The sequence below is a fragment of the Astatotilapia calliptera genome, chromosome 7 (genome assembly GCF_964374335.1).
Source record: "Astatotilapia calliptera chromosome 7, fAstCal68.1, whole genome shotgun sequence".
NCBI classification, from domain to species: domain Eukaryota; kingdom Metazoa; phylum Chordata; class Actinopteri; order Cichliformes; family Cichlidae; genus Astatotilapia; species Astatotilapia calliptera.
Window position 1 is genome coordinate 12,155,334 of NC_137428.1, and position 14,667 is coordinate 12,170,000.

The 14,667-nt window shown below is 38.4% G+C and overlaps 2 protein-coding genes across 3 annotated transcripts in view; one reads left to right on the forward strand and one right to left on the reverse strand.

Annotated features, from left to right (window-relative positions):
- The window catches only part of crb2a (crumbs cell polarity complex component 2a), a 51,429-nt gene extending 40,433 nt beyond the window's left edge, over positions 1–10,996 (forward strand). The window contains exons 10-13 of the mRNA XM_026172889.2: positions 3,598–4,468; positions 5,218–5,334; positions 5,532–5,658; positions 5,912–10,996. Coding sequence (XP_026028674.1) covers positions 3,598–4,468; positions 5,218–5,334; positions 5,532–5,658; positions 5,912–6,133 — 1,337 coding nt within the window. The 3' untranslated portion in view covers positions 6,134–10,996. The remainder of the gene's footprint in view (positions 1–3,597; positions 4,469–5,217; positions 5,335–5,531; positions 5,659–5,911) is intronic.
- Positions 10,997–14,247: 3,251 nt separating this feature from the next.
- dennd1a (DENN/MADD domain containing 1A) overlaps positions 14,248–14,667 on the reverse strand; it is a 42,061-nt gene continuing 41,641 nt past the window's right edge. For both annotated transcript variants that reach the window (XM_026172885.2, XM_026172884.2), the window contains one exon: positions 14,248–14,667. This exon is cut by the window's right edge and continues 2,808 nt beyond it. The gene's annotated coding sequence lies outside the window, so the exon portion shown is untranslated.

Consider the following 14,667-nt stretch of genomic DNA (forward strand, 5'->3'; position numbering starts at 1 on the left):
TGCGTTACTGCGTTACTAAAACCGTGATTTCTTTGCGAGAATGTCTCACGACAGTGACAACAGCTGTGTGCAGATCAACAATGGATCACATATCGATTGTGGGAGAGAGTATGAGCGTGCAGCATTTAAAGCGTGGAAGTACTGACCTTACTTTGAGTTTGATTCCATAAAAAGTGACAAAAACATTAGCGTCCATCGTGCGTGGGAAGAAAACTTCTTTTTACAGCGAAAAAAACCCCTAAACTTCCAAGCAAGCACCGAGTGCGCAACGACGTAATGCACAACTGACCGCGGCACACCTGCACCAAGGTAAACCTCCGCCTACCCCTAGTCCTGCTTTACAGGTGAAAATAGAGCAACAAGACCGCTGAGTCTTTGACTTTATTTTTTTTCTGCTGCGTTTTACTTGCATCTATTTGAAAGAGTGAGTGTAAACACAAAAAATATTTTATTTTATGTGCTGGAATGTGTAGAAAATAGGTTTAAATGTTAAACTAATTTATTCAAGTCAGCGAATGTTGCATATAATTAAATTTTTGCTTGATGCATAGAGTTAAAAGATTAAAACTGATAAAACAAGTTAAAAAAAAGAGACTTTTCCATTTGATTACATTTTGTATGATGGATTATGCAGAAAAAGTAGAATTGGGCTGAAAGATCTATCGCTTTATCACCTATTCAGGTTGTAAATCGTGTTTTTAAAAAGTAACTAAGTAACTAAGTAATTAATTACTTTTGAAAATAAGTAATCAGTAAAGTAACGGGATTACTTTTGGGGGGAAGTAATCAGTAATTAGTTACTGATTACTTTTTTCAAGTAACTTGACCAACACTGCCTACCACCCAGGCAGATTCTCTTGTTTCCCTAGGCACACAAAAACCAAGGGCTGAAAGTAAAGAATAAATATAATTAGTTTATTTGTCCAACAGATAATTAACAAAAAAGATAAAATATTATTGCAAAATAATAAATAGTAATAATAGTAACTGTTTTAGTACAAAATCCGAAACCAGATTCTTAGATACACTATATTACCAAAAGTATTTGTTTATCTACCTATATGAAATTTGAGTGACATCTCAAGTGACATTAAATATAATGCTATCCCACCTGTTGCAGTTACAACAGCTTCAACTCTTTTGGGAAGGCTTTCCTTAATGTTTAGGAGTGTGTTTAAAGGAATTTTTGACCATTCTTTGAGAAGCACATTTGTGAGGTCAGACACTCATGTTGGACGAGAAGGCCCGGCTTTGTAGTCTCTGCTCTAATTAATCCCAAGGGGTTCTGTCGAGTTGTGGTCAGTACTCTGTGTAGGCCAGTCAAGGTCTTCATGTCTTTATGGACCTTGCTTTGTGCATTGGTGTGCGGCCATGTTGGAACAGGAACAGACTGTTCCCAAACTGTTCCCACAAAGTTGGGAGCATGAAATTGTCCAAAATATCCTGGTATCATGAATCATTAAGAGTTTTTTCATTGATACTAAGGGGCTGAGCCTAACTCCTGAAAAACAACCCCACACCATAATCCCTCTCCACCAAACTTTACACTCAGCCCTGTGCAGTCAGACAAGTACTGTTCTCTTGGCAACCACCATACCCAGCCTCGCCCATTGGATTGCCAGATAGACTCCAGAGTCGAGTGGTTCTACACTGTGTAGTGGTGTGTGTCCGACACTTTACTTTCCAATTATTTAGATCGGCGAGTGGATACTTTTGGCAATACATTGTATTTCATTATTTTTTGACATTTCACACTTAACACTGAATCGGTTAAGGAACAGCCCAAAGTGCTTCAAAGTGGATTTAATAAAATGATCTTGCCTGTAGGTCTTCTTTGTGTAATAACTCGTTAAACTGAAGTCATTTGATAAAATACAACAGTAAAACAAAAACAGTTCTTCACAATTACTTTTTCCCCAGTTATAAAAATCAAGGTTTTCTGATTATGAAACACTTTCAGTGAGAAGACAATAAAAATTGTCTATTACTTTCAGTACTTATATGAAAAAGCCATATAAGTCACAAATACTGCAATATGTTTTCCTATATGACTATAGTTCTCAAAGTGCGAATAAAAAGCTAACTAATACTTGCCTATGAAAATATAATCATCTAAGAAAAAATCTTTTTTGGATATCATGTCTTCTGAGATTACCTCTTGCTTCACACATTGTGACATCCTATCACTGTTGTTGCCAATTTATTGCCACACCTTATCATCCTTTTTCCTTCTCTCTTTCTTACTTCAAAATGATTTAAAACACAATTGAAATCCCTTCATTACATTTTTTTTTATTTTCTGTGTTGTATTTTAACAAGATTTATCATTAATTCCATCACATGTCAATATACTTTCCCTCATGTTTCATTTAGTTTATGCTATTTAACTTCAACTAGATTTTTCATTAGCTCAATCACACTTTTTATCTTGAAAACACTTGTGTTTGTGATTTACAATATGCTCAGCATAATTTATTTTTTAAATCATATATGTTAAAGTCTCCCAATCCTTCTTGTGCACACATACACATGCAGCCTCGAAGGCTATGACGGAATAAAAAGGCCACTCTACACAAAACCTAAGTGAGAGGCCTGTTATTAATTTCATAGATTATATTTTTGTATTCATTTTACTGCTTAATCTTATACCTGATTATATTCTGATCAGTATTAAGTAGTTAAGTACGATTAACTATCAGCAATATCACATTTAATTATGACTCTATGTTCAGAATTATGTATAATGATGTGTCAGACACACATTTCCTATCTTTCACATTCCTGCAGCCAGTCTCAGACACACAAAGGCATTAATCTGCCACGATGAAAGCTGGATCATGTCTACACACACAAAATTCAGACATTAGAATCATTGTCATTACTCAAACTACATTTGTAATTCAACATATCGATTAGACTTATACTTTGATTATATTTTTTGATTAAGAATTAAAGATGATTTACTATTAGCAAATGCACATATGGATCAATGGTACTGGTTAAAAAAATAAAGCTAAGAGGAATGGTTTAGGAGGAGCTTACCCTCTGAATCAAGTGTTGCAGAGGTCAGTATATCACCAGACTCAGGGGTAACTGATTCAGCCAGAGGGAGAAGATCTTCAGCAGTAAGCCTGGGCAAAAGTAGATCAGTGTCCAGGGTAACTAGCTCAGATACAGGAAGAACACTCTCTGGGTAGTTTGCACAGTGTTCACACAACCTGTAATGTTACTGGAGGTGAGTTAGGGAGGTAAACATATAAGGTCCATTTCAGTCCATGTGTCTATGTGCAAGCACGTTTCTCCCACACTCAACAGAGAGCAGTGGCACATCCAAAAAATCACTCCTAAACGGGTTTTTTTTTTCAATATATTGGGGTGGGGGTGGGGGGGCTGTAGCCTATCCCAGCTGTCTTAGGGCGAGAGGGAGGGTTCACCCTGGACAGGTCACCAGTCTGTCGCAGGGCAAACACATAGACACAGACAACCATTCACTCTCACTTTCAAATCTACAGGCAATTTGGAGAATATCTTCTACATGACATCCATATTTTGAAATAATAAGGAAAAATTGTTCATTTTGTTCATTTTGACTCCTAGGTGTTTATAATGCCACATTTGAGAACAACGCTGTGCAGTACAGTTCTGGAGGCTCCCTGGTTGAGCCTGTCACTAACATATACATGGAGTTGAGGACCCGGTCAGAAAATGCTGTGCTCCTGAGGGCCTCCTGGGGCTCTGATCTCCTAATGGTGGGTCTGTTGGACTCATCAGTCCGGGTGGAGATCCAGCTAAGCAACAGCTTTGAGCCTCTGACCTTTACAGGCGTCCGTCAGGTTGCAGACGGGAGCTGGCACCGCGTGAACATTTCCATGACTGAAAAGGACCGCAAAGCCTCCCCCTGGATCATCACTGTGGATGGAATCACAGATGCTAACAGTGTGCCAGAGCGCACAGGTAGTATTCGCTTTCTCAATCAGAAGGGGGCGTTACTAGCCCTTGCAGAGAGCTTCAATGGTTGCATGGGTGCAGTGAGGCTCGGAGGAGTTTACCTTCCTTTTGTGGATGATTATAAGGCCCCACAACCTTCTCAGTTTCATTTAATTGGAAAACCAAAGATTTATTTGGGCTGCACTGGTACCCCTGTTTGTGATTCAGATCCATGTCTAAACGGAGGCACGTGTGAAGACCTCTTTAATAAATTTGGATGTATCTGCAACTCTGGTTGGGAGGGAGACCAGTGTGAGATGGACACTGATGACTGTGCATCTCAGCCCTGTGTTCATGGAAGCTGTAAGGACTACTTGGCTGGTTTTCAGTGCAATTGCCACCTGGGATATGCTGGCACTCTCTGTGATGAAGATATTGATGAGTGTGAGCATCATAATTGTGAACATGGAGGAACCTGTCAGGATGGACCCAACATGTACACCTGCATATGCCCTAAGGAGTACAGGGGCCCACACTGCCAGTGAGTTCTCACTAATTGATCATTTGTTTATTCCCTGTAGTTAAAGGTGAACTGCTGTAGTGAAGCCAAACTACACAAAAGTATTGGGCCACCTGTGCATTACCCCTAGAGGAATTGCTCGGCCATAGAAATTCATTCCATAAAACTCCCTGCAGACTGATGTTTTTTGCTGATGTTAATGCCAATCCTACTCTGTTTTATATGGTCATCCACTTTATGGCTGAATTAAAACCACTTTGCAATATTAGTAGTTATGAGTGATTATGGATCACTGATCTTGAAGAAATTTCCTGAAATGAGTTGTTGCAGCACTGGCATCCTATTACAATACTATGCTCAAATTCAGTGAGCTCTTTAGAATGACCCATTCTTTCACGAATATTTGTAAAGGCAGATTGTATGACTAGGTGCTTGATATTATACATGTGGCCATGATACTGAAAACATTCAAATTGAAAGATTCAAATGTTTTGCCCAATACTTTTGTTCCTATGGTGTATGTAAGATATGCATGCTGCCAGCAGCTTGTGCTGAGTGAGTTAAGAGCACAACTAATCTGCCCTATTTTAAACCATATTTGTCTTAACAATTGAAAAAAAATGCAAGGAAGCGTTATTGTTTTTCTGTCTTTGTTTACAATTTTTTGTTTATTAGTTTGAAAAGACAATAACATTGTAGATTTAGCACACACTACACATGCACTTAAGAATTCCTGCACATCTTGCCAAGATAAACACTATTTCTTCCAGGTGGGTCTATCCTCCTATACAGTGTGGTAAAGATGTTATGTGTGCAAACGATGGTGTCTGCAATGATGGACTGTGGGGGGCTAACTGTACATGCATGCCAGGTTTCACAGGCACCAGGTAAGCTCACATCTGAGTCATTTTACTCTAACTGTTACTAAATTTAAGTAATACCACATGTGTGTATGTATATCATGGTAGAGGGGATATATATAAATATATAACCATAAATATGACTTAGCTTCAGAGTTGTTAATGTAACAGTTAATGTTGACTTCAGGTAATTTCTGGTAATTCAGGTAATTTTTGTCTTGCAGATGTGAAATGGAGATCAATGAGTGTGGGTCTAACCCCTGTAGAAATGGAGGTTCCTGTTTGGATCGCTTTAACATGTTTGTATGTGAATGCCCGCCCGGTTACAGTGGTCCAGTCTGTGACAGTAACGTATGTTCGCTTCAATTTCTTCTTCAGAGCTAGATAGACGAGATCAATAACTTAGTTGCAACATTTAACGAATGATATATTATATGTGTTTCCCAAACTAAATTACTTTTCATATTTTACATGAAGTTTCACAACAGCAGTATAAACTTGATTTAGATTCACATCTTTCTAATTTTGAAATGACTGAAAATCAAACTATGTAATGGAAACATCCATCAGTAAGACCAAACCTCTACACTTTTTGTCTCTGCAGAAAGAAGCCCGTATACAGGGAATCCCCTGGCTGCTAATTGTGATCCCGTTGCTCTGCCTGTGCATTCTCCTAATGATTATTGGCTTGACCTTTGTAGTGCTCACAGCAAGGAAGAAGCGCCAGTCAGAGGGCGCTTATAGCCCCAGTGCTCAGGAACTAGCTGGAGCCCGGCTAGAGATGGACAGCATGCTCAAAGTACCACCGGAGGAGAGGCTTATCTGATCTGACAGGAACACAAATCGATAAAGGGAGCTAGAGGTGATCCGATGCTGTGGGGAGGTGCACATGGCTGTCACTGTCAAACTGTTAGATCCTCTGAATGTCCAGGCTCATCTGATGTTATAGCCCCCTCCTTATAGACCTGTGCTACAAAAATATATTGACAATGTAAATTGTGCATATTTCATCATCTGAGGAAATAAGCCCTATGAACTTCAGGAACTCATAGCCATCAATTTATCCTCTGATGACCCCCTCTTATCAGAAATCATGCCAGTTTTTTATGCTCAAAACTGCTAAACAGAGGACAAATAAGCTCTCCACTACATGGTCACCTTTGGAAAATGTCCAACAGGTTCATGGCACACCAGTGGTGCTGCTGTCGGAAACTTTGCTCCAGTGGAGACAGTATGGCTCTGAGAAAACTCTTTACTGTTCTTTCTTTTCTGATAGACATGTTTGGCAACATGACTTATTTTTCAGTTTTCCTGGTAATATGGGACTTTGTAGCAATTTTTAGAAATGCTTTTTCTTGTAAAAGATTACATTTATTTACATTTGTGTCCACTTGTATGCACATTAATTAAATCTATAAATGTAATAAAGGCCAATTAGAGGTTTTTACTGCTTGGCCAGGAAGAATGCTTGTTATAAAGAATTTAGACAGTAGAGATAAAGTTAAATTGTTTGCTGTTATTTTTAATTCTAGTCTAGATTTTCATTGTCTCTTGTGCTCAGATTTTCTTTCTGTCAAGGTTTTTTTCTTCTTTTTTTTTGTTTGTTTTTTTCAAAAAAGCAAACAAACAAACAAAAACAACATCCCATTTTTGATATTAGGGTCATTCGGTCTCAAATCAACCAAGGGTTCTGCTAAACTGTCTCTGATTTGCATACAAATTTGAGAAAATGTGATCATTTGGTATATCTTAAAAAGTATTTCATATATGAAGCTATGGTCTATTAACTCATAGTGAGTGAGGAAGGTGAGTGAAGAAGAAATACTCAATGCATCATGGGAATCCCCCAGCAGCCTACACCTATTGCATCATAACTAAGTCAGGATTCAGGATCAGCTGGTCCAGCCCTAACTGTATGCTTTAGCAAAAAGGGAAAGTTTTAAGCCTAATCTTAAAAGTAAAGATAGTGTCTGTCTTCCGAATCCAAGATAGAAGCTGGTTCCATAGAAGAAGCCCATATGGAAAAGATATATATAAATCTTATAAAGTTTGTATCTGTCTTATGTGAAACTTGTATGAAAAGCATACAAGAATAAAAACAGATATAAGATCCCATAAAAAATTATATAAATGAAACTTGTATGTTTTGGATACTTACTAAAACAATATATGAAAGTAATGAGAAAGTATATGATGTTATATGATTCACTATATGAAGCAGGCCACATCTTATGCAAGTCTTTTATAAGTTTTTTCTATTTCTTTTCCATATGGGAGGGCCTGAAAACTGAAGGCTCTCCCTCCCATTCTATTTTAAATACTCTAGGATCAACAAGTAGGCCTGCAGAGCGAGAGTGAAGTGCTCTAATAGGGTGATATGGTACTACAAGGTCATTAAGGTATGATGGGGCCTGATTATTTAAGACCTTGTATGTGAGGAGCAGGATTTTGAATTCAATTCTGGATTTAACAGGAAGCCAATGAAGGGAAGCCAAAACAGGAGAAATATGCTCTCTCTTTCTAGTCCCTGTCAGTACTCTTGCTGCAGCATTTTGGATTAACTGAAGGCTTTTCTGGGAATTTTTAGGACATCCTGATAAAAATGAATTACAGTAGTCCAGCCTGAACGTAATAAATGCATGAACTAGTTTTCCAGCATCACTCTGAGACAGGATATTTCTAATTTTAAAGATATTGCACAAATAGAAGAAAGCAGTCCTACATATTTGTTTAATATGTGCATTGAAGGACATGTCCTGGTCAAAAATCACTCCAAGGTTCCTCACAGTGTTACTGGAGGCCAAGGTAATGCCATCCAGAGTAAGAATCTGGTTAGATAGGTCTGTGAAGGTTCTCAGTCATCCAGGTCATCGTAGTCAAAGGAGCTTGCAAAGAAAAGCGTCTGGACTTTTTTAAGTTACTTGAAGACGTTTGTGTTACTAGAAGACGATGTGGTGTATGCTGTACAGTGCAGCGAGGAATGCCCAGACCTCTACATTGGAGAGACCAAACAGCCACTTCACAAGCGCATGGCACAACACAGAAGAGCCACCTCCACAGGACAAGACTCAGCAGTCTATCTTCATCTTAAGGATAAAGGACACTCTTTCGAGGATGCCAATGTTCACATTTTGGACAGAGAGGACAGATGGTTTGAAAGAGGAGTGAAAGAAGCCATCTATGTCCACTGTGAGCGACCATCTTTGAACAGAGGCGGGGGTTTACGACACCAACTCTCTGCCATCTATAATCCAGTTTTGAGATCCCTTCCCAGACGCCTTAACGCCCACTCACATCCTGGGCCATCTGACCTCAGGAATTCGCATGATAAGGTGTGGGTTTCACAATGAACACACCCGAAACTCTGGCTGATTGGGACCCACACCCAGTTTCACACCTTGGCTCAGGCGATTAGAGGATCATCAGGGGGTCCTTTTGTCCCTCTGTGGGGGGATACTCCCACTAGGTTTATATCTGGGACTCTCCACCATTTGACCTTAGAACTGAAAAAGCTTCTCGGATGAGAGGTGAAACGTCTTCAAGCAACTTAAAGAAGTCCAGACGCTTTTCTTTGCAAGCTCCTTTGACAATCTGGTTAGATACCATATTTCTAAGATTTTCAGGGCCGAGTAAAATAACCTCAATTTTATCAGATTTAAGAAGCAGAAAATTAGAGGTGATCCAGGTCTTTATGACTTTAAGACAGTCCTGCAGTTTAACTAATTGTTGTGTGTTATCTGTCTTCATGGATAGATAACCTTCGGTATCATCCGCATAGCAATAAAAGTGTATGCTATGCCTTCTAATGATAATGCCTAAGGGAAGCATTTATAATGTAAACAGAATTGGTCCTAGCACTGAGCTGTTTGACAACTACTCTTTCAAGGATTTTTGATATAAAAAAAAGGTAGGAGATTGGCCTATAATTAGCTGGCTTTTTAAGTAACGTTTTAACTACAGCCAGCTTGAAGGCCTGTGGTACATAGCCGATTTTTAGAGATAGGTTGATCATGACTGAAGCATTAATTAATGGCAGGACTTCTTTGAACAGTCTTGTAGGAATGGTGTCTAAAAGACATAGTTTGGAGGAAGTAATTATTGAAGTTAACTCAGAAAGATCAATTGGAAAAAAAAGACTCTAAATAAATATCAATGGTACTGAAAGTAGCTGTGGATAATATTACATCTGTGAGACAATTATGAGTCATTTTTTCTCTAATGGTTAAAATTTTATTTGTGAAGAAGTTCATGAAGTCATTACTAGTTAACGTTAAAGGGATGGTTGGCTCAAGAGTGCACTGACTTTTTGTCAGCCTGGCTACAGTGCTGAAGAGAAACCTGGGGTTGTTCTTATTTTCTTCAATCAGTGATGAATAGTAAGATGTTCTGGTTTTGCGGAGGGCTTACTTATAAAGCAGCAAACTATTTCTCCAGGCTAAATGATGATCTTCTAAATTTATGACACACCATTTCCTCTCCAGATTACGAGTTATCTGCTTTAGGCTACGTGTTTGAGAATTATACCGCGGAGTCAGGTACTTCTTATTTGAGGCCTTAGTTTTCACTGGAGCTACAGTATCCAGAGTCGTACGTAGTGAGTAGGTAAAATTATTAACAAGATAATCGACTTCTGTTGGAGTAGCGTTCAGATAGCTGCTCTGCTCTGTGTTGGTACAGGGCATTGAAGATGATAACAGTGGGTGGATTATATTCTTAAACTTAGTTACAGCGCTTTCAGAAAGACATTTACTGTGATGAAATCTACTCCCCACTGCTGTGTAATCAATTAGTGTAAATTTAAGTGTTATCGGGAAATGATCAGACAAGAGAAGGTTTTCAGGAAACACTGTTAAATGTTCAGTTTCTATACCATATGTTAGATCAAGATCTAAAGTGTGATTAAAGTGGTGGGTGGGTTCTTTTAGATTTTGAGAGAAGCCAATTGAGTCTACTAACAGATTAAATGCCATGTCGAGGCTGTCATTTTTAGCATCTACATGAATGTTAAAATCACCCACAATAATTATTTTATCTAAACTGAGCACTAAATCATATAAGAAGTCTGAGAAATCAGACAGAAACTCAGTGTAAGGCCCGACGGACAATAGATCAAAGCAAATAATACTGGTTTTGAATTTTTCGAAAAAGTAAAAGTCTGTCTTGGTCTTTGGTTGATTAATAGGCTGGTGTGAAAAATTGCTGCCAAACCGCCCCCTCAGCCTGTGCTTTGAGGTTTCTGATAGTTAGAATGACTCGGGGGTGTTGATTCATTTAAACTAACATAATCATCCTGCTGCAACCAGCTTTCTGTAAGGCAGAGTAAATCAATTTGTTGATCAATTATTAAGTCATGTACTAACAGAGACTTGGAGGAGAGAGACCTAATATTTAATAATCCACATTTCACTGTTTTACTCTTTGGTTCAGATGTGGATACTGTATTGTTCTTTCTTTGTGATTTTTTATGTTTAAGTTGTTTGTTGCTGGTTTTTAGTTTGTTTTTTGTCTTTTTGGAAGATTTCCATGCAAATTATCCTCATCATCACTACAAGCAAACTTATCACACAGAAGGTGTTCTTTATGAAGAACCAGAAGGTTCTTTCAATAGGTTGCTTCAAACCAAGAGTGTTGCATCCATTCTTGCATGCTACAGAGTAAAGGTAAATAAAAAATTCTGGATGGACATGAATGGACAGGGCAGGATGGTTATTGGGGTAGTTAGTTGTAGCACAGGGGGTAGAGCTATAGCCAGCAACCACCTTGGTAGATGCTCAGGGGGTAGTCTTCCCTTGCCCTTTGTTGTGTTCTCCCTCAAGCTGTGTGTCCCTCTTCACATGGCTACAGAGGATCCTTTCCAGGATGATCTGTAACTGGCTTATGTTGTGTTTACTTTGTATGCTCTGCAGTAAAACTGTTTCGGAGTCCAGTTGGGTTAAATTCTGCCAGCCACACAGCAAGCCTTGACAAGACTGCTAAGAAATTGATGATGCCAGCTTTTACATGACAAAAAAGCATGACTGGTGTAATTATAAACTTTAATTTTAATTCAGTTCAATTCCATTCTATTCTGCTTATCCAATTCAGGGTTATGGGGAAGTTGGCCACAGCTGCTATAGGGTGAGAAGCAGGGTATACCCTGAACAAGACAGCAGTCTGTTGTAGGGCTAACACAGAGAGACAGACAACCATTCACACTTACCTATGGCCAATTTACAATCACCAGTTAACCTAACCAATAACTGCATGTCTTTGTGAGGAAGTCGGAGTACCCGGAGAGAACCCACACAGGCACGGAGAAAATATGCACCTTCCACACAGAAAGGGCCCAGCCAAATGGTGGAGTAGAACACAGAACCTTCTGGCTCTTAAGGTCATTTCAGAAGGCCATTTTATATTGTACCACAGTGCTGCCCAATTTAATTTAGTTCAGTTTAAAATAAGATGTGGCCTGATTATTCAAGACCATGTACGAGAGGAGAGGATTTTAAATTCCATTCTGAATTTAACAGGTAGTGTATGAAGAAAAGCAAGTATGGGCAAAATATGCTCTCTCTTTCCTTGTCAGTACTCTCGCTTCAGCTGCATTTTACCACCCCACTTGCACATTATAGGTGAGATTTTCTAATCTGGATGATTTCGTAGTTAGCACAAGGCGAGTCTCCTGGCCTGCATCAGCTCCAGAACCCTGCATTATCTACTGGGTAAGACTAATAGGATCAGGGGTTAAGACTTAGGGGTTAAGAACAGCTCAACTTGATGAAAAGAAGGAAATACAGAGAGAAGATTTTGAGGAGACACCTGAATCCTCCATAGTACTAAAGGGAATGAGCAGGACCCAACAATCATCACTCGCACAGCGAGAGGAAAGCAGTAGCTGGTATTGTCTCACACAGGAGCATCTCCAGGTCAGGTATGGAATTATTGGAGAGATAAAGTGGCTGGTGCAATGTCATGGCACGCTGTGGCAGGCAGGATGTATGACCCAAATGCAGGACTTGGAGACTGAATGATTAACTAAGGGTGGCTTTATTGCTGGAGAAAAAAACATGCACAGGACAAGGACTAACAAATTAAAACAGGAAATACACGACAGGTACAGAGGCACGGACATGCCACTGAACAGAGGGAACACGGAGCACAGGGACAGGAATAACAAACTGCGACATGAGACTGAATGACTCATGTCTACTGAACAATGACAACTGAACAAGAAAATAAAGATAAAGACAGAACCTACACTAAAAATGAGGGGCACAGGAACAAAACACAAGAACTAGAAATCACAAAACAAAGAAGAACTAGAAAGCTAGAAATACAGAACCATAAAACAAAAGACTAATAATGATAAACCATGATGAAATCAAAGCTTAATAATAACACAAAACACTAGGTCACCAACCCAGGACTGTGACATGCATGCAAGCCAGAAAAGCCAGATCTGCTGCACTGAAGTCAGAAATTCAGCTTACCTCAACTCCTTTGCCAAGCCAGACACGTGACAGGGTATAGATTGAGCCTTTTGTCCAACAGTTGTCAAGCTCTCGGAGTCCTCTGGAAGGTACCACGTGACCTCCACACATCTGATGGACGGGAGGTATGTTTTAAATGGACTGAAATAACCAGCTGGAAAATAGGCCAATGAGACTGCTGCAGGAGTGGATTTGTATGTGTGGGCAGTCAGTGCCGCGGGAGAATTGATTAAGCTGATAGAAAGGGCCAGGGGACGAAAACAAGAGTTTTTCTCTATTTCCTAGTGATAAAGTATTTTTATATTTAATCAAAGAGAAATCAAAATATAAATTTCATCAATATATAAATGGGAAATGTAGTTTGAGTAGTAGAATGTCTCTAATGTCTGAGTTTTCTGGTGGCGTGTGTGCACGTGAGCCAGCTACAATCTTGGCAGTTTTGTGTCCATCTGGAGGAATGTAGGAAGATATGTGTTATAACTGTTAAACACAGAACCATGATTTATATGTGGTAAACATGAGATCAAAATATAACCTAACATATTGAACATAAATATGTATCAGTTTCCATACTTAATATGTGGTTATACCAGCTAAATTATGCTCAATTGCTTAATACTGGTATGTTGAACATGGAGGCATGTTGCTATTGACCCTGCAGAAGGTTGGTGATCTTTGTGCATAAGATTAACCTTCATGCATCTCAGCATCTCATCCACTGTGTGATTTTCACATGGCCTAGTTAACACAACTACTTTGTTACACTTTAACTGAATTCACTGAACTAAATGTACATTTTATACCTAGATTTGCAGGCAGACTGGACATGTCTGTGAAAACAGATATTAATCAAGCATACCATTCTACCATTAATCCATTAATTAATAATTGTAATTTAGTATATTAATCCAAAAATAATAAGTTGCTTTACTATTATTTCAGCATTTTTTGAAAATTTATATACAATTGTTGCTAAGCATGAAAGTATCATTTTGACTAAAGTGATTTTGGTAATTACAAGTACTGTAGCTTTAGGACAGCTGTGGTTAATGCCACAGCTGTCCTCAATTTACACAGCCATGGCATAAACCAGACCACAGTGTAATGGTGTTATACATTTAGGGGGTTCAATTTGGCCCAGTCTCTTGGAGCATTACATTTTTTGATGGTCGTTAAACCTGTGTTTTTCAAATATTTTTCACTTATGTTATATGTTTAGTAGCAGTTCAAAAAAAGAAATAAAGGTCATCACATCACACCAGTTCAAGCTAACAAAATCCAGCTTTAACCACATAGAAACATCTAATGGCAACATCAGATTGAAAAAAAAAAAAAACTAAGTTAAAGTAATATATATATATATATATATATATATATTTTTTTTTACTTTAACTTGGGGGTTTTTTAGGTTTTTTTTTTTATATATATATATATTTATAAGGTTAAAAAGAAACACACACAGACAGTGTGGTTGACACAAAACATTGTGAAATATGTAATTTTAATGAAACTGATATTTGTAGATTTAAATTATATGCAAATGCAGTAGGATACTATTCAGCAGTCTTTAGTCATTCTTAGAACAAATATAGTGTTGTCTTTACAAATAGGCACACAAGACAGCAGCTACAGCTGATCTGCACAGCACTTTCAAGCTGTTAATTTTTTTTGGTATTCACCACACATGAACGCATCAAAAATATCTGGAACGCAGTAAAAAGCTGAGAAAGACACTGACACAATTGTGTAATGGTAGAGAGGTCAGAGCAGATAATTTAGAAACTGATGGCCAAAGTGTGAGAAGCTATTATTATTCCTCTTACATCACAATGTTTAAGCAGCCTCATTAGCTAATCACAGTTGCAAAAACCAAAAAAAGGAAAATATATCA